Source organism: Trachinotus anak, unplaced genomic scaffold, assembly GCF_046630095.1.
Source record: "Trachinotus anak isolate AG129_WGS33_773 ecotype Australia unplaced genomic scaffold, CSIRO_AGI_Tana_v1 ptg000010l, whole genome shotgun sequence".
In the NCBI taxonomy this organism is placed as follows: Eukaryota; Metazoa; Chordata; class Actinopteri; order Carangiformes; family Carangidae; genus Trachinotus; species Trachinotus anak.
The window spans coordinates 29,246,358-29,265,734 of NW_027273861.1; the positions used below are offsets into that span (position 1 = coordinate 29,246,358).

The 19,377-nt window shown below is 42.5% G+C and overlaps 2 protein-coding genes across 2 annotated transcripts; both read left to right on the top strand.

The window, feature by feature from the left end:
• The first annotated feature begins 2,160 nt into the window (after positions 1 to 2,160).
• On the top strand, positions 2,161 to 16,363 carry nwd1 (NACHT and WD repeat domain containing 1). Its single transcript, XM_071486619.1, has 20 exons — positions 2,161 to 2,287; positions 2,669 to 2,754; positions 2,876 to 2,992; positions 3,610 to 3,964; positions 4,044 to 5,355; positions 5,721 to 5,924; positions 6,002 to 6,155; positions 6,566 to 6,683; positions 7,228 to 7,392; positions 7,612 to 7,809; positions 8,153 to 8,275; positions 8,361 to 8,566; positions 9,198 to 9,458; positions 10,253 to 10,343; positions 10,995 to 11,143; positions 11,808 to 12,081; positions 12,534 to 13,087; positions 14,052 to 14,157; positions 14,468 to 15,229; positions 16,238 to 16,363. Exons 1-19 carry the CDS (start codon positions 2,254 to 2,256, stop codon positions 14,776 to 14,778), a joined length of 4,818 nt encoding a protein of 1,605 aa, XP_071342720.1. The 5' UTR covers positions 2,161 to 2,253; the 3' UTR covers positions 14,779 to 15,229; positions 16,238 to 16,363.
• Positions 15,522 to 18,783, top strand: pdzk1ip1 (PDZK1 interacting protein 1). Its single transcript, XM_071486621.1, has 5 exons — positions 15,522 to 16,175; positions 16,280 to 16,363; positions 17,320 to 17,446; positions 17,571 to 17,654; positions 18,190 to 18,783. The coding sequence occupies exons 2-5, from the start codon at positions 16,297 to 16,299 to the stop codon at positions 18,260 to 18,262; spliced, it is 351 nt and encodes a 116-aa protein (XP_071342722.1). The 5' UTR covers positions 15,522 to 16,175; positions 16,280 to 16,296; the 3' UTR covers positions 18,263 to 18,783.
• Positions 18,784 to 19,377: the final 594 nt, after the last annotated feature.

Genomic DNA, 19,377 nt, shown 5'->3' on the forward strand with positions numbered 1-19,377 from the left:
TAAAGGAGTAGAGACGTGCTGTCAAGATATTTTCATAAGACTTTTCCAGGCATCAAAACGTTTTCTGCCATCAGAGGAAATCATTCAGGATAGCTGCGTTCAGAGCCTTGTTCAAATGATGTAAAATCTTTTAAACCTTTTGAGCTTAAAGTGATGTTTCCTGAAAGTATCATAATTTATTACCCAGGAAACAGGGCTCAGATACAATATAAAACATCAAAGCACAACAAATAATAACCAAACAAAAATATGAGTTAATTAATTGAATTTAATGTGCTTTAAGGGATCCTTGTAATGAGGTTTCTGTGAAAACAGTAGTATAATTATTGAAAATATGATCTACTGTTATCTTGTAAGTACATGTGTATTTTTAATCCTCTTAACTGTAATAATTCACACGAGGACAGAAACTGAAGCCGAGACGACCTGTGACTGATGAACACCTGTGCTCTGAGGTGTTGTTCCTCTCTGAGCTCTGTAAGTGTCTCTGTGTGGGGGCTGCAGGTGCAGCAGGTGTCTACAGCTCTACTGTAGCTTTGTTATCCTCATTATCATCCTTCATCGTAGGTGTAATTAGCACTGAGCTGCAGCTGAGAGCGGAGGCCTCCCCCTCAAAGGGCCCCCACCGACTCCCACCGGCCCTGCTCCAGTAAACACTCAGGTGAGTTCGATGCTGAGCAGGTGAACTGAGTCGGTCCAGTGTGTGTGCTTCACAGTCCAGGTGGTAACGATGGTGCAGCAACTCTCAGGGGACCAGGAAAGAGGATTTGTTTAAAGGAGCATTACAACATTTTTCTCCTCTGTCATTTCACTTTAATGTCCTCATGAATAATAATGATAATAAACTTTATTTATAGAGCACTTTTCATACAAGAGATGTAGCTCAAAGAGCTTTACAATAAAAGAGAAATAGTGCAATAAAATAAGGGTGAATAGAAGGGCAATCAAATTAAACAGAAAATATAAAACAGGAAAAACTTTATATATATATATATATATATATATATATATATATATATATATATATATATATATATATATATATATATATATATATATATATCAGGTATCAGGGATGGATATCAGTTTCATCTGTGTGTCAAGGACATTTAGCCTAGCTTAGCACAAAGACAGGACGCAGGGAAAATACTGTAGCTCCATCAAAACAGAAAAAAATCCAGCTCCAACAACTCAAACTGTGTCAAAGATCCACAAGTTTACTCTAATGAATCTATCAGAACTGAGTAGTATTCAGTAGTATACTTGTAGGTTTAGCAAAGCTAACAGGACCTGGAAGCTAATGCTAAGTCAAAATCTGGTGACTAAATAAATGTTGATTTCGCTGATTTTAAAGATTTATGTGCAGTTTGTTTGTCTGTTAAATAAGCTTATGAGGCTATTAGTGTGATCAGTTAGCAGTGGGGCCCCCGACGTGGAGCATGTGAACGCTGAATACCAACAGCAGTCGGCTAACTGGGCCGAGATCCTAACTCTGAGCTAACTGAAGAGTCTGGTTTAGCAACACTGTGGTTCAGGTTATCTGTCAAATAGAAAAACAATATACAATTTTTAACAAGAGACAACAACAACACTAAGAGACATGTTGGTCTGTAATAATGAGACAGTTTGTTCATAAATGACCCGCAGTGATGAAAAACATCCGTGGTAAACAGGCTGCACCGGACAACCAGCTTCAACAGCGTTAAGAAGATGATACAAGTCTTCTGCTTATCGCACTGTTACACTAATGCACTGTCATGATTACTTATGCACTGTATCACTGCAATTGATCATGTCACTGTCTTTTTGTAAAAAGTTGTTGTTTACATTATATTCTATATTTTATATTTTTACTTGCACCGTGGGTCCGAGAGGCCTGTAATTTCAATTGTGCTGTATGTCCTGTATGTGTAGCATAACTGACAATAAAGCTGACTTTGACTTTGACTGTGTTGTGGTTTCATGCAGTTAACAGATGAACACAGCGCTACAGTAGGATTCAGTGTTCAGGTGCAGCTGCAGGTCGTGGGGGAGAACAGGTTGTCCTGGAGGAAAGTCTCCGAGGGGACGGCACAGGCAGGAGACTGAGCAGCTGAGGGAGGGAAGCTCAGACAGACAGCAGGAGAAGACGACGACGGTGGTTTCAGAACAGAGACGATGGCGGAGCGTCCAGCAGCAGGAGGAGACGTCAGCCTGCAGGACGTCCTCAGAGGACGGACAGACGGAGCTCAGAGGACGAAGACCAGCTCCAACATGATCCGGGTCTTCATCAGCTCCACATTCACAGGTCAGAGCAGGTCAACTCAGTGTTCGTCAGCTCCGTCAGGGTTTAAAAACAGACATTAGAAGTTATTAAAAAGGCTTAAATTTAGGTCACAAATGTTCTTGTATCACATTCTGAAAGGTCATCATTTATAAACAGGTTGTTAGCTGTAATAAATGGTAATAAATCATTTACTACTGTTTTATAGATCAGTTACAAGCCATTAATAACTTTTGGGTTGCCAGGTTGTTGAAAATCCTTCTCCAGCAGCAATCAAACTCTGGCCCTCTACCAAAAGTTTAAAGCTATAAACATACACCCTCAGATCCATGTCACTGTTATATTTATTTGACTGAGCTGATGAACTTATTGATCGCCCTGACACTGTCTCTGTTCTCCGATCAGATATGAGCAGTGAGAGGAAAGCTCTGCTGGAGAGAGCTTACCCAGAAGTCCTGTCTTTCTGTCGCAGTCTGGGGCTGGTGTTTGAGGTCAGGTCAACATTTAAACAGTTTCCTCTTTGTCTTTAAATTCGAGAATGGAAGACAAACTAATCCAGTAACTGATGAAATGATCTATTATGTGTTTGATCTGTGATTATTTTCTGTCCAGGTGGTGGATCTGCGTTGGGGGATTCGAAACGTCACGTCTGGAGACCACAAGTCCTGTGAGACCTTCCTGCAGGAGATTGAGACCTGTAAGAGGATTTCAGCGGGACCAGCTTTCGTTGTGAGTCTCTTGTCTTCTTTAATTTATAGTTCAATGAGACCAAAGGTGGATTTTTATGTATAATTTGAGTTGAAGTCTTGTGTCACATGATCCTCTGTGGTTTAATTTAATCTTCTGTAAATTATATTTTCACTGATTTTTAAACTTTATGCTGAGCTATTTCCTGCTACTGTGAAGTTGTTCTTTTCTACACGGCTGCAACTAATAAGTGTTTTCATTAGTGGTTAATTGTCTGGTCTTTAAAATGTCAGAAAATTGTGAAAAATGGCATCAGAATTTTCTAAAGTCAAGTTTAATCGGACAAATGAACCCAAAGAGATTCAGTTCATTGTGACAGAGGAAGCAGAAAATACTCATATTAAAGACAAACTTACTGATAAGAATTGTCTGATTAAAGTCAGACTTCAGGGTCGGTTTTCTTTAAGAGTGATCAACGACTACGTCATGAACAAAACACCGTTAAACCCAATCAGTGTGAAGACAATAAAGCGTCTGTATTTCCTGTCTTAGATATTTCTGTTGGAGCTGAAGTAAAAGTGGAAGCATGTGTAAAAGAGTTTAATCTATAATCTTTTTCTCTCCCTTTGTTTTCATCCCTCGTTGTCTCGGCTCCAAAGGCTCTGCTGGGGAACCGGTACGGCCACCGAGCTCTTCCTCGCCTTGTCCCCGAGAAACAGTTTGAAGTCCTTTTGTCCAAACTCTCCAAAAACCCTGAAGGCATCAAACAGCTGAGTCAGTGGTTCTTAAAAGACAACAATGCTGTCCCGCCCACCTACGTCCTTCGGTCTATCACGGCTCACTTCCCCCACTACAGCGACCTCCGACCTGAGAGTGGGCCTCAGCGCGACAACAACGTCCTGTCCTGGCGTCTCATAGAGACTCAACTGTTACAGCTCCTACGATCCAGCGCCACCGACGCCGAGGCCGCTGGGGACATCACAGCCGAGCAGAAACAACACTTCTACACATCAGGTCAGAGACGTCTCTCACAGTTTGTCCACTGTCTCAGAGGAATTTTGAAATCTGAGTGTGTTCTCCCTCTGCTCCACAGTCACGGAGCAGGAGCTCACACAGGGTTTGTGGAAAGACGACGGCGAACTGTCGGCTCTGCTCTTCATCCGAGAGATTCCCAAGCAGAGGGTGAGAGATGGTCCCAAACGTCTCGCCAAGTACATGGACCTGAACGCTGACGGGCTGCTGGACGCAGAAGCTCAGGGACTCCTCACTGGGCTCAAGTCTCGGCTCTACGCCTCATCACAGAAGATCCTCAACCTGCACTGTGTGGAGCTCAGCAAGGGGAGCGTCGACCCCAAACGCAAAGAGCACGCTCAGTACCTGGACAGCGTCTGCGAGCAGTTTGTGTCGCAGATGAAGGCTCGGATCACAGCGGCGGTTGGTTCTCCAGGTGAGGGGAGGCGGAGGAAGATCTGGGGAAGCACTGAAGAAGAAAATGAGGAGGTGTCGGACTGGGTGGTTGAAGAGGTTGGACAGCATGTCGCCATGAGTGCTGAGCTGTGCAGAGGTCTCCATGGCAGAGAGGGTCTACTGGGTAAGCTCTGCCTCGCCATGTGGGAGTCCACCAACGTCCGTCACGGCCCGCTGGTGGTTCACGGGGCTGCTGGGATGGGGAAGACGGCTCTGCTGTGCAAACTGGCGCAGGAGATGAGAGGCGTCCTGGAGGCTGGATCGGTGGTGGCGATCAGGCTTCTGTCGGCTCGTCATCCTCAGAGACCAGACATCGACCATGTCCTCCGCAGCATCTGCCTCCAGGTCTGCCTGGCGTGTGGTTTGTCTCCGCCCTCGCCGCTGACGGCCGGCACCCACCTGGAGCTGCTCAGGTTCTTCAGGAACGTCCTCTCCCAGGTGTCCCAGCAGGGGAACAGTCTACTCCTCATCCTGGACGCTCTGGATCAGCTCTCAGACCAGCATCACGCTCACAGGCTCCGTTGGCTGCCCACCGATCTCCCGCCCAATGTCCACCTGGTGGTTTCCATGGATACCAAAAGCGAGGCATTTGCTAACATGCGCCTGATGTTGGAGTCCCTGGGGAGCTTCTTTGAGGTGGAGCGTTTGACTCTTGATGAAGGGAAACAGATCGTGGACTCGAACCTGCGAGCGTTGCAGCGAACGTTGACCCCTGAGCAGAGCAACGCTGTGCTGCAGAGCTTCGAGTCGACCGGCTGTCCTCTCCACCTCAGACTGATCCTGTCTGCAGCCAAACGCTGGACCTCCTTCACCCCGCTCACAGACACACACCTGGGCGCCAACACACAGGAAATGATGTCACAGCTCTTCCTGATGCTGGAGGAGAAACATGGCAAGCAGCTGGTGGGCGGGGCCTTAGGATACCTCGCTCTGGCGAGGTGAGGTGACAGTCGTGAGCACATCGTTCTCCAGAAATACCTCAAAAGAGAATCAGTGTTTATTAGAGCTGCGACTAACGATCATTTTCAGTGTGGATTCAATATTTTCTTCATGAACTGATCATTTGGTTTTTTGGTGACGAAAATTAGAAAACAAAAATGAGGGAGTTTATTTACCTGATGTTAAATAAGATTTCAAATGTGCAATCTAACAAAAATCAAAAAGTGAAAAACTGCTATGAAATAAAGAAACGTTTATTTCAACAGGTAGATAATAATTCCACTGTATGTTGCATTTTTAATTCATGAGTCAGATGACGTGACGACGATCATCAGCTGATCATCGGTGCGTCATGTGTCCACAGGGAAGGTCTGCTGGAAGCTGAGCTGCGTGATGTCATGTCCCTGGATGATGATGTCATCAGTGAGGTGTACAGGTTCTCCCTCCCTCCGACGCCCTCGTTGATCCGGCTGCCCCCCCTCCTGTGGGCCTGCCTCAAACGGGACCTGGAGGACCTTCTAGAGGAGCGGTGGACGGGCGGGGTCGCCACCATCGCCTTCAACAACCGGTACAAGAAGAAAAACCTGATAGATGATCACATGAGGTTAGATCTGATTTGAGTCACATGATCTCTGTGTACTTCAGGCGCCTGGTTGAGGCGGTTTCATCACGCTATCTGATGTCAGAGCGGCGGGGGCGGAGCCTCAGGATCCTGGCAGAGTACTTTCTGGGTCGGTGGTCGGGGAAACTGAAGCCAGCAGCTCTGCCGGGTCTGTCGCTGCTGCTCTCCGACAGAAAGGTACCAACCACTGGTGAACACAGAGTTTGATCATATACAGGATCTGAGGTGTACGTACTGTTCAGTTATTTGTTTATATACAATATTATATATATATTTAATAATTATTTGAAGAAAGTTTCATGGTCACATTCCTCATCCTCAGAGGATGAACCCTTTAGATTTCTAGCATCATCCTCGGGACAAAACACTATCTACTCAGGATGATCCTAAATAACATATAATCCTAATCTACCGTTCAGATTTCCACAAAACATCTTGATCTTCTTCCTGCTCTCCAGAGGATGAACCCTTTAGATTTTAATGACTCCATGATCTTTCCTCCAGCGCCACCCTCAGGACAAACTTTAACTCCCTTACTGGTAAGACTCATTAATCCGTAGTTCTGGTGGTGTGCTGTGATGTCACAGGTCCCTCCCCAGCCACTGTGGTTTGCTTCAGGATTGGCTAACGTCAGGAAGCTGCAGGAGCTGCCCTATCACCTGCTGCACGCGGGACTGTGGGAGGAGCTACGACAGGAGGTCATTGGTAAGATATGTGAAGAAACACAGGATAACGTTTAAGTCCCGCCCACTGCCACCACACCTGGACCACAGAGTCAGACAGGTTTAAAATAGCTTTACTGGATTTGGTAAAATGTGTTCATCCACACACAGACGTCTTCAGGAGATGTCTTCTGATCAGAAATCAAGTCCAAACCAGGGTCAAACTAGGTTCAAACCAGGTTCAAACCAGGGTCAAATCAGATAGAGTTTCCTCTATTGTGACACAGCTTTTTTAAAATATTGTAATTTAAAATGGTTTAATATATATGTGATTGTATTTTGATTATTCAGTCTGGTTGGTTATAAGGACTTCTCTGGGATGATGCATATAAAACACATACAAACGAAGTTTTCAGCTACACAACAGAGCAATAAGAATGATAACAAAATCATAAACAACCAACTACTGCTTTGGTTAGGAAATTAAAGATATTGAAATGAAATGATCTGATTAATTACACCACCTGTAAACACAGCAGGTGTTACAGTACAGTGGGATCAATATGTGTCGTTGTTGTGTTTTTCAGGCAGTGCTGAGTGGCTGTACTGTAAGAGCAGGGTGTGTGGGGTGTCCAGTGTGATCTACGACCTGGACCAGTGCTCCCAGTACATGGACTGCACTGAGACCAGACTGATCCGAGACACTCTGGTCCTAATCAGGCCCACCCTGGACTTCCTGGACAATCACATTGGTCTGTTATTTTGGGTTTATATTACATATTCAAGTGCTGTTTTCAGTCCAAATGTTTTCAGGTTTCCCTTAAAATTTTACATTTATGGTTGTGACAGAGGCTTTAGAAACAACATTAAGACTAAATATAATTTCTATACTATAATGATCACAGTAGGAATGAATTAAAACTGTAATATAAACAGTAGATACATGCAGTGTTTTTAAAACTCTTTTCCAGACATGTCTCTGTTCTACACCGAGCTGTTGGCCAGACTCTGCTCCTTGGCCTCGACCTACCTGTCTGTGATTGGCCGGCTGTGCAGTCAGTGTGAGGAGTGGCTACTGACGTGTCCGGAGCCGATCCTTGTCCCGAAGTGTAGTTTCCTGCAGCAGCCTGGGGGGGCGCTGGAGCACACCCTGAGCAGACTGCAGGGAGGTCAGGAGTTGAATGATTAACGGTTTTGTATCAAAAATCAAAGAATATTTTAATAGTTAGTGACAGGATCTTTACACAGTGTTTTAGTGAGTGACTGGTGATTTCAGCAGCTACAATGACAACTGTCCTCTGGGTTGCACCAAAATCTGTGATCAGGTCTGTGACCTGGTTCTTTATTCACTACTTTATCACATATTTTATTTTGGTAGCTGTTTGAGGCCGTTTTCTTCAGCTCAGGCCACAAACTGTGATGGCTGTGTTTTAGGTGTGCTGAAATCAGGTTCAGTGACACTAGAGGTTGGGTTGGGCACTGACACAGGTTTACCTGTCACTGTGTCTACAGGTGTTCTCTGTGTGGACGTCAGTGTGGAGGCGGAGCTTCTGGTTGCTGGCTCAGATGACGGGGTGGTGGCGGTGTGGAGTCTCACTGACCAGCACCTCATCCACACTCTGCAGGGACACACCGGTCAGTCTGATTTGATTAAAGAGCAGTAATGAATTATTTTTAATATGAATAATAATAATAACTCAGTGTAATCTGTGCTGCGAAGGGGCGGTTCTGTCCGTTAAAGTGATTGACAGCTCATCTCACTGCCTCTCATTGGCTGCTGATGGCTCTCTGAGGAGCTGGAGCCTCATGAACGGCCAGCAGCTGCTCTGCATCCAGGAGGTTGTACCTGTTGACTCCGCCCCCTCATCAGTACACCTCCACCTGTCTGAGCAGAGACAGCTGCTCTGTGTTTACACCAGGACACAGGTAATACCACTACTGCTATTGCTAACTATTGCTGTTTCCACTGACTCCACCAGTATGACCTTTACCACTATTAATGCTGCTACAACTCCTATGACTGTCCTGGATAGGTTTAGGTTCTTCTCACCAGTTTCAGTTAAATACTACAATACCCATGAGTCTCAGCTGCTATGGCTCTGGAGAAGGAGATGTGAATCAGAGCTGAATTGATTTAAGCGGCTGAATATTTTATCAGTGTGATATTTAGCGTCAACAACACTGTGAAGTTCAGTGACTGGATGTTTGTTAGTGAAATGGACCTTGGGAGTCGTAGCTAACTTCTCTCATCAGTTTTTATGTCAATTTTTAAACCACAGAACCAGATATTTTTACGGCTGTTCTTCTTTTGTTCTGGTGATTCAACCAGGAGAGTTTCATGTCCATCGAAGACTCGAGGCTTCACCTGTTATCACTATACATGAGGACTTGAACTCTTCTAACTGTTGATACAACTCTTCTTACTTCACTAATTTACAAGTCTAAATCCAGAGAGTTCAGATAGGAAAGCGAGAACCTGCTTCTTCTGAAGAGGGTTTATATTTTTTATGTGTCACTTTTATGTGTAGTGTAATGTTTTCAGTTGTTGTTGTTCCAGGTGAAGGCGTGGAGGCTGGACGGGGCTGAGCTCTTCAGCAGCAGCAGTGATGAAGGCTCGTTGGTTCTGGGAGTTCTAGAAGAATCTGTAGTTTCTCTGGCTGAGTCTGGTCTGATCAGAATATTCAGTCCTGTTCACGGCACCCAGACTGCGGAGACTCAGCTGGAAAACTCACAGAGTTGTTTTACTCCAATGACCTCTGTTACGTTACCAAAACGTGGGAAAGTGTTTGTGGTTACTAAAGAAGGCTTCCTCTATCAGGTGCGTCAGTTTTGATTCACAGGTTTAATGGCTTAAATGGACGTTTTATTGGAGTTAAAGCTCCCAGAGACTGCTGCAAAGACTTCTGTTTATCCTCATTTAAATGGAGTTAAATATTTAACTGAGAACATCGGGTTTAATGGAGAAGTACAGCTGACTGTCATCAGCATAAAAGTTGAGTTCAAAGGGCCCAATGGTAACATACAGAGAGGAAATAAAACTGGGCCAAGATTTGACCCCTGGTTCAAAACACTACTATCAGACGTGTGATTGCCAACCACCTCTTAAAACTTTCCATATATATACTTTCTATATATATATTAAACTTAGTCTTTAATGATGAGTTGAATCAGTGGCAGCGTAGATACCCATAATAAATTTGTTTTGAATGCATCTAAAACAAACAGCAGCAGTACAAAATCAAGCCTGGGCCTCAATAATAAAACATCTGTTAATTAATCTGGTTAAAGATGCAGAGCTACTGGGCATCATACAAACAGAATGAAAACTAAATGGGAAATAGTTATAGCCTAGTTTGATTACTGTGCAGCAACAAGTCCTGCAAAATAGACATTTTATTTATTATTGCCACATAACAGGCTCCATGGTACAGCTGCATGAAACTGTATCAGATTATTGTATTAATTACAAGTTTTTCCTGTTCTAAAGAGAAAATATTGTCACCTTATATTCTGCCAATAATTCAGCATAAAAAGCCAAACCTACAGGGGCGTTATTTCTTCTGTCACACATGATCTTAACTGAGATGATGATATTTTCCTTCCTGTGTGCAGATTTCCAGAACAGGAAGACACACAACTGTTGAGTTTCCTCTAGTTCCATCTTTACTTTCTGTGACAGAAGATGAAAAAATTCTGATGGCAGGTACGACTAATACAGTTTTTCAACCCATAACAAGCAACTGATACATGAAAACCACCAGCGGTCACAATTCACCGTTATTAATGAGGAATTTTAGACTAATTTTCTAGTGAAGTGGGCTCCTGGTTCCTGTTTGTCTGATGATTTGTGCTGTTTCTTTCAGTCAGTGTGCACTTTACCCTCTGGAGTCTACTCATCCTACTGAACATGTTTTATTTATTGTAAATAAATCGTATTTCAGTTTTATTTCTGACACGCTGCGTTTGTATGTAGCCTATAAACAGTGGAAGCAACGCTTTTTACAGCCTTGAACTGTTTTATTATGATGTTTCAAGCAATTGTCACCAAAGATTTTTGAATCTCTACAGGCACATGTGTCAGTTGTCATATATGTTATGTTCATGGCAGCTTTATACTTTGTTGAACAGATAATATACATGTGGGTAAGGACGGTTTAAAAGGTGCTAAACAAAGACAAAATGAAGGCACAGAAAGACAATACACATCTGGAGTTATACAGTCTGCTCTCTGCAGTAAATTGCTTTTCATCAGTGAAATGAGAAACTATATTTCCAGTCTGATTTCCCACAGTAACCTGGTTCGTTATGTGAACATGTAAATGTTCTCAGTGTGGTTCACTGTGTTCACCTGCAGGCACTGAGCGAACGCTGAGCCTCTTTAACATCGACACAGACTCCGTGGACAAATTCCTCGACCTCCAACATGACGACAGCGTTTTGTCCGCCTGCATGTCTGCAGACTGCAGGCTGCTCGTCTCCGGAGCTGCTGACCAACTCATACGAGTAAGAGACAACACAATAAACCACTAATGTAAACTGCAGTGAGTAAAGGGTCTCACTATGACTGCAAATACTGTTCACCATTAAAATGAATCAACTACGCTTATGTTTATCTTTAACTTCATTTAAGTCAAAGCCACTAATGCAAAGAGCTTGGTGGCAAATTCTACATCTCCATGTGTATGTTGTGCTTCACAGTAAAAACCTTTCATTACTTTACAATAAAATCCATTCAAAATTAAAGCCCATCTACTCACTTAATGGTAAAAGCTTTCAACTCCTTCACAGTTAAAACGAATCCAGCTGTTTTACAGTGAAAACAGAGCAGCTGCTGCCATCAGTCAAAAAGTCCTACAGCTGCTTCACAGTAGAAGACCTGCAGCAGAGCCTCATTACTTCTTTAAGCCTCAGTCTGATTACCTGTAACTAGAAGGCTTTTTTACTGTGAAGCAGCTAAAGCCAAGTAGATTTTTGTGGCTTTATTGTCAGATAGGTGGATACATGTTTCAACATATTGTAGCTTTTTAGAATCAAATTCATGAATTTCACCACAAAGGACGATTTCAAAAATGATCTTTGAGTTAAATCAACAACTTTATTCAGTGAAATTATAAATGTCATATGTTCCCATTGTTTCCCGCCCCTGTATGTATTGTCTCTTTGACAGATCTGGTCGGTGACCACCGGTGCGTTGTTGGACACTCTGTGTGGTTCAGATGCCCCCGTCACCTCTGTGCTTTTGTATAAAAGCTTTGTGGTTTCAGCCTCAACAGCCACTGCCTCCATCCAGCTGTGGAATCTGAAATACGACCCCCAACACAAACCCGCCACCCACATCCCATCAGGCTGCGCCCACGTCGCCATCGCCAAGGACACAGATCAGGTTTTCTTCGTCCGCCAGCTGAGCCAGACAGAAGTCATCAGCTGGAACAACCACACAGGTCAGTGTGACCAGAGCAGAGCCACCTGAGCAGGTTTTAGAAACGTCCAAGTAGGAATTCAAAGGATGTTATTGATTCTGATTCTCTAATGATTCTGAAACTTGAAGTCTTGAAGCTCTGTTGAGCTAAAACTAGACTGTGTAAATCAATACATTACAAATTATGCAGAAAGCTGCGGCCGGAACAAACCATTTGGAATAATGGTAGATGCTTAAACATGAAGTCAACAAACAGATTCAGTAACTTCAGTTTCACAGTAATGTCTCTCTGCAAAGCTTCAAAGCTGAGTAAGAAAGATTGTGCTTTGCTGTCTATGGTTGGAGCAACTTCCCTCAGTCTCAAAAACATAATGATTTGGACTTATTTCAACAGCAGGTGCAGTTAAAATAAGTGTGTAATAAAAATAAAATAAGGTGCACTAACACAGACTTGAATGTTGTGTCTCCCTGCAGGTTCTCTATCAGAGCGTTTGGCGGTCTCTGCTCAGGTTTGCTGTCTGGAGTTAGCTCAGCACAAACGTTTACTCCTGTGTGGTCTGACCTCCGGCACCGTCCTCATCTACCCATTAGCCCTGCCCCAGGAGACGCTCTGCATCCCTCCTCCAGAGAGCCTCTCCAGGGTGCTCTGCATGGCCGTCAGCTCCCAGGAGAAGCACATGGCTGTGGCCTACGAGGACTCAGTGTGTCTGTTCGAGATCACCACCAGAGACAGCTTCCCCACAGTGGAGGGGCCCCTGGAGAGGTTCCACCTGTCCCTCCTCCACGCCCCACTGTCCTCCATGGCACTGCTGTCCGACCGCAGGCTGCTGTACGGAACGAGCTGCGGGGAGGTGAAACTCTATGACTTCAGCAGCGGCAGCAGCTCCAGTCTGGAGCCTCAGCGCAGCAGAGTGACCTGCGTGACGGCCAGTAACTGGGGGACTCACGCGTTGGTGGGCTCCGAGGACACGGTGCAAAGGCTGTGGGCCCTGAACCCGCTGGCCCTGGACCACACCATGGAGTATAAGGTCAGGATTACTGTGCATTGATAAACCAACACAGGCTCTTTTAACAGTTTCTAAAACTCCTCTCCTCTCCAGTAGACATTTAACTAACAGCTCCAACAAGAATACAGAGGAGACATTAATCAAGAATAAGCAAACTTGTAATCTATTCATAAAATGATGGTAATATTTTATTTGAACTGCCCCCATTTATCATAAATAATCAGTATGTAAACATATAAATGGTTTGTAACAGACTACAGTGTAATTATAAGTAGATATAAGGACATTTGTTTTCAACTGTTTATTGACTTCTCCTTTAAAGACATTTTATATTATTGCAGCTGTGTTACATTATGTTCTCATTTATTATCTGTTCATATATGAGTTAGTTATGGACGATTCACAGGAGGAATTATAGTTGCTGACAAATACTGTACATTAAAGGAGTAATAAGTTTTATCCAGCGTTAACAGCTGTTTGCTTATCGGACTTCAGCTTCAGCCGTTGTTGAATTTACAAGACAGGAGGTTATCATGCGTCCTCTGAGCAGCTGCTTCTTCAGACTGGACGTAACTTAGAGTGACTCCGTATCGGAAAGTGACGAGACATTCAGACCGGGTCGGAGCCAGCTCGTTAGCACGCTAACTTCAGTAGAAGAAAATAAGTGATAGAAATAGAAGCAAAACCAGTTAACAAAGGTGTTGTTCCACCTCTGGAGACAGATGTTTGTGAGTAAAGCAATTAAGTTTGATGCTGAACTCACAACATTTCAACAGCTGTTAATGCTAATGTTAGCTATGTAGCAATAACAGACAGTTCCTTTAAGAAACACTTACACCTTTATCTGTGTACAGCTACATCATAGTGAGTTATAACCTATTTATTACATTTATGTGTGCCGTGTTATAGTAGTAATGTTATCGTTATGTACAACAGTACAGTGTTCCAGTCAAGTTTATTGTGCTTTGGTTTTGTGGGTGTTCAGGGTTTTTTCTTCGAGGGCGTCCTCTCTGCTGCGTTCTCTGACAGCGACCAGTTCGTCTTCACTGGATCTCAGGACAGAAGCGTCAAAGTCTGGGACGTCACCACAGGTAGGTTCAGGTGTGTTTGGACGTACCTTCACTGAGGATGTACGGCTGGTCTTAAAAAACCCGGACTAACAGAAAACCAAACTTTCTCTAAAAGTTTTCTAAATTAACACTACGTGGCATTCAGTTTAGTTTCAGTAAAGTTATGTGGTGGAATCTATTTTTAGCTATTTGTGTTATTTGTCACATGTCATGTGATTCTGAATGAGGTTTTATTACCTCTGGAACAGAGCCGAGCAGTTCCGGTTCATCCTCGGCTCATAAGTGTTACGCAGATGTTGTAGTGGATTTTTTTCCTTGTTTTTCCCGTCAGGAAACCTGCTGTACGTTCAGTTCGTCTACTCACCCGTCGTCAGGATGGTGACCTACAGGAACGGCTTCGTGGCGTTGACTCAGCAGGGCTCCGTCATCAGAGAAGTGTTTCGCTGTCCAGACCACATCAGTCCAGACTACAACCCTCTCAGGAATGTCAAGGCCCAGTACCGAGTCACCTCCAGGGAGAAGGACCGGGACGGCCAGCAGGCCTCCATGTCCGACCTCCAGGACTACAACCCAGCCCAGTTCAACCTGAACCTCATGAGCATGCTCAGAGCCAAACCCTCCTCCGCCTGTCTCATACTGTAGGACACCCGGGCCCAAACTGGAGCCCCAGACCTCCAGGGACCTCGAGGTTCTCTGAGGTTACACAAGAACTTAGGGAACAAAATATTTTCATTGTTAGGAAACGTATTTGTTTTATTCTCACAAAGGTTAATGTTAAATATATAACATACACACTGTTAATATACACAACACAACATCTGTTACCATTAAAATTAGTGCAAATGTTTAGTTTTGACAAATCATTATGCAACCAACAGCTATTTATATTAAAATGTATTAAAACATCTGTTTATGTTCCTAGAATCCACCTGTTTTTATGAAAATATGGTGAAATATTTTTTCTTCAGTAAAGCATTCAGGACAGAGGAGAGGTGGATTATGCTGCAGAGGTGGTTTGACATGTATATGAACTGTAAATGCTTTGAATCTGGCTGCAGCTGCCGTCCAGAGGCGCCTTTCAGGACTTCACAGGGTGAGTGTTTGATCTACCTGGTGATTAGGGCTGGGTACAGTTTCATCCCACAGGTTCCAACACCAATATTTCAATACAGGTTTCTAACTGCGATGAAAACAAATATGGCAAAAATCCTATTTCTGTTCCCTTCACTTGTGACTGTCCAACTGCTAAGAACCGCCAGGAGAGAGAAGCTCAGAGTTCATCATCTGTAAAAGGTGAAAAAATATAGAAAAATATTCTTGTCTTTTTTTTTGGACCAACACTCTAAAACCCCAAAATACTAATTCACTAATTTATAGTGAAAGAACAGAAAGTGAAACAGCAGATTGTCACATTACAGATGCTAGAATCAGAGCAAGTTTTAGATTTCTGCCAGAAAAAATGTCTTATATGATTAACTGATGATTGAAGGAGTTGCTGATTTATTTTCTTATGGTCAAATAATTGTTTTAGTTCTATTTAAATGCATATAAATGAAGCAAACAACTATGAATAGTATTAATCCCTGTATGGAAGAATCTCTGACAGTTGATAAAATCTGCAGGAGAATATAGACGGCTGCCAGCTCTAATGTTTAGAGAGAGTTTAATGAGTAGATCACATTGAAACTATGAAGACAGCTGAGTCAAAAATAGGATTTTTAAAAGTGAAGCATCTCCCCATCCCCTGTGGAAATTATGTATTTTGTAAATTTGTAAAATGGAAACTGTTTTCAGGCTCAAGATTAAGGTTGAAATAAAATCATTAAATGACAAATAAATTAAAAGCTCAGACTACATTGGGTGGATTTAACCCTCCAGCAACAAACAGCTCAGTCATAAAGTATGAGGACAGATAAAACCTCTTCCTGTGAATCGGAGGTTGTATTGCCAGGTTGAGTAAAACATTAACAGAACTGTGCTAACCTGCTGATCCACCTGACGCACCAACAACACCTGAAACTCTCAGCTTCACTCTGCTGGTAGTTTAACACTCACAGCTTTTAAATCGATCACTGAAACGTCACTTTTCGTCTTTTTTCAGGTTTTGATTCTTTCATATTTCAGGACTTTGTTTTTTCTTCAGTCAGAGCGGAGTCTACGATGGGGAAACTCTCAACAGTGATTTCCTGCTTGTTGCTGATTGTAGGAGCGGTCACAGCCCAGACAGGTACAAAGAGTATATATTTTATATATGAAAACACAGTAATACTGCTGCTCATCAGTGACTATCAGCACATTTCATTTTACTGACAGTCCAGAACCCAGAGATATTCAGTTTGCTGTTTACATGTGAGAAGCTAAAACCAGCAAATATTTGTCCTTTTTGCTTGAACAAAACAACAATGAAAATAATTGTAGATTTTCTATGAATCAAATAATCCATTAATCATTTAATTAATTAAAGAGTAGCATGTTGTAGAGTATTGTGATCATTTTTTTGTTCAATGATAAAGAATATCTGCTTCACCCCTGTAGAATTTTTTTTGTTTTGTTTGGGGGCTTTTTATGCCTTTATTATAGTCCAGTGGAGACTGACAGGAGAGGGGGTAGAGAGAGGGGAATGATGTGCAGGAAAGAGTCGACCGGTGACTAATGGTACGCGCCCTAACCACTTGACTACCGGGCCGCCCCCCCTGTAGAAATTTAATCTGAGTACTTTGATAACCGCTAAATATTAACCAATGCCATAAAAGTGATCACTGAATTTCCTCCCCATGTCTCTTAAAAAAAAACAAAACATAAACACGAGTTAATTCAGGTTAGCTGCTAAAAACTTTGTTCATGGTACCTAATGGCTTATTTTTACAGTTAAAAGATTTTTAGTTCAGGTTAGCTAATGGTTTATTTTAGCAGGTGATGGGTCTCGTTAGCTAAATGTTTACTTTAGCTGCTGAATGTTTTTTAGTTCAGGTTAGCAGATGGTTCATTTTAGCAGTTACAGAGTTTAGCTGGGTTAGCTAATGGTTTAGTGAAACAGCCGAGAAGTCTTTGAGGTTCATTTGATTTGATGGAAACTTGTTTACTGTGCAGAGACAGACACACAATTACACAGATTTAACAGACGAGCATTTCGCACTGAATTTGGATGACCTCTGACCTTTGACCTCTGTGTTTGTGTTTCAGCTCAGACTCAAGCCAGTGAGCGTGTGCTGCCTCAGTGGCTTACTGGTATCATTGCTGTTGTTGGCTTCCTCTTCCTCACCTTTGTCGTCTTCCTGGTGAAAAAGGCCTGGTTTGAGAAGCCCAGTAGGTCAGTTGGGTGGGGGGTGGGGGGGGGGGGGTAAATGTCTACGACACCTAACTGTGTATTTCACTTTTTAAACTCTAGACTGAAAGTTTAAATGGTTTCAATGTTTTCCTCCTTTGGTGTGCAGGGGCGTGACCTCTCTGGACTCAGAGATGAATGAATTCAGTATGACCAATGACAACACTTACGAGACCACCCTGAGCATAGTCAGGTACGACCAACACGTCCTCCCTAATACACGGAACGCTTTGTGGGAATACTACTACTCCACTTATCTTTTTACTCTCAGAAGTCAGTACAAAAGAAACTGGCAGAAAGTAAATCTGTGTTTGAATGCCATACTCATTTTCTCCCACAGCCCCTTATAGAGCAAGGCCTTGGTGTTGTCTGAAACTATGTATGTAAACTACACTGATAAATAAAAAAAAAAGATAAATCGATAACAGATCAAATAAAATCATGGCTAAAATCAATCTTTGAGGAAAACCCATTGTGCACTTTCTGTAGCTGAAGAGTGCATCATCAACTCTAACACTGTGCCCTGTGGAGAAATTTAAACTCTAAAGAGAAAGATTTCAGTATTTGCACTCACTGAAAATGCAACCTGTATGAAATCGTACTGTTTGATGTTTGCTGCTGTTGGTTTGGATTTAATCAATAAGGGCCCGTTTACTGCAGAGAAACAGCATTATTATAAATAATATTTGAAAGTTTTAAGCGTGTGTGTGTGTGTGTTTTCTGATTAGGAGCAAAGAAGCCATGAACACTTATGACACCCTGGTGATTGACAGCACTCATGAGAAAGCTACTGCCATGTGACCAACCTGAACCAACCCTATTGGCTGTATGAACGTCGTCCTCAGCAGCACTGAACAGGGACACATGTACATGTACATTTGCAGATGATGTTGTTTTTTGTTTTGTTGATTTACTGTATTTTGTTGTACCTGACGTCCCAGCTGGGTGGAGTTTATCATGAAGATCTTCATCATCTTTAATCATCCATGTTGAATTTACTTAGAAATATCTTCTGTGACTGTCTGATTTTGACTGTATCTTATATAGGTTTATATAGATTGAATCTTATACAGATTATATAGATTATTAATCAAATTATTTTCTACTGGATCTGAGCCTTAAAGAAGATTAACATATGTATTTCTGACTTTTTAAATCCTCAGTCGCCTCTTGTTGCAGAGATGCAGAGCAGCTGTCTGTCCCGTGGTCTCTGTGCTGATTAATAAGTTATCTTTTCTAACAAACTGCTTTGTTGGCTCTCGTTACTGATCAATGAAAGAATGTCCTGTGATTAATCATTAAAATGTTTCACACAAAACAAACAGTTTTTTCCCGCACTACATTTATTTGACATATTTAATTAATGGTTACTTTTCAGATTAAGATTTTACATGATATAAAAACATATAAGCTCCTATAATACATATTGCTGAAAATCAAATCAGTGGTTTCCAACTATTTCAACATGTGACAAAGTTACAAAAAAAGCATTTGGGCCCAGTGTCACAGAGTCGTACTGAAATCTGTTTTTTTCTTTTTTCCTCTCCAATGAATCATGTGACAACCCCTCAGATTTATCTGGTGACCCTTTGGAGGGGTCTGATCCCTAGGTTGGGAACCACTAGAGTAAACTATCTAGCATCAGTGAAACAGGACCAATGATCTGATAATGTTATTTATAAAAATATATCAAAGGGGAAATTTTACTGCAGAGCGAGTACTTTTACTTTTCATACTAGTAGATTTAGCTGATAATCCTTGTGTAATTTTACTCAGGTGAACTGTCTGAGTACTTCTTCCACCGCTGCTATTAAAGTGAATGAGCCAACCTCGGACTTCAGAACAGTTTCTCAGCACATTCTCACTGAGTTAGGCTCAGGATAGATTCAGCAGTGTGTTTTCGTGTCCATATGAAC

Excerpts from the sequence above, each read along its gene's own strand:
- pdzk1ip1 (XM_071486621.1), top strand. The coding sequence starts at position 16,297 with ATGGGGAAACTCTCAACAGTGATTTCCTGCTTGTTGCTGATTGTAGGA. Across the intron at positions 16,364-17,319 it reads AGCGGTCACAGCCCAGACAG|CTCAGACTCAAGCCAGTGAG; the intron begins GTACAAAGAGTA and ends TTTGTGTTTCAG. Across the intron at positions 17,447-17,570 it reads TGGTTTGAGAAGCCCAGTAG|GGGCGTGACCTCTCTGGACT; the intron begins GTCAGTTGGGTG and ends TTTGGTGTGCAG.
- nwd1 (XM_071486619.1), top strand. The coding sequence starts at position 2,254 with ATGATCCGGGTCTTCATCAGCTCCACATTCACAG. Across the intron at positions 2,993-3,609 it reads CAGCGGGACCAGCTTTCGTT|GCTCTGCTGGGGAACCGGTA; the intron begins GTGAGTCTCTTG and ends TCGGCTCCAAAG. Across the intron at positions 8,567-9,197 it reads GTGTTTACACCAGGACACAG|GTGAAGGCGTGGAGGCTGGA; the intron begins GTAATACCACTA and ends TTGTTGTTCCAG.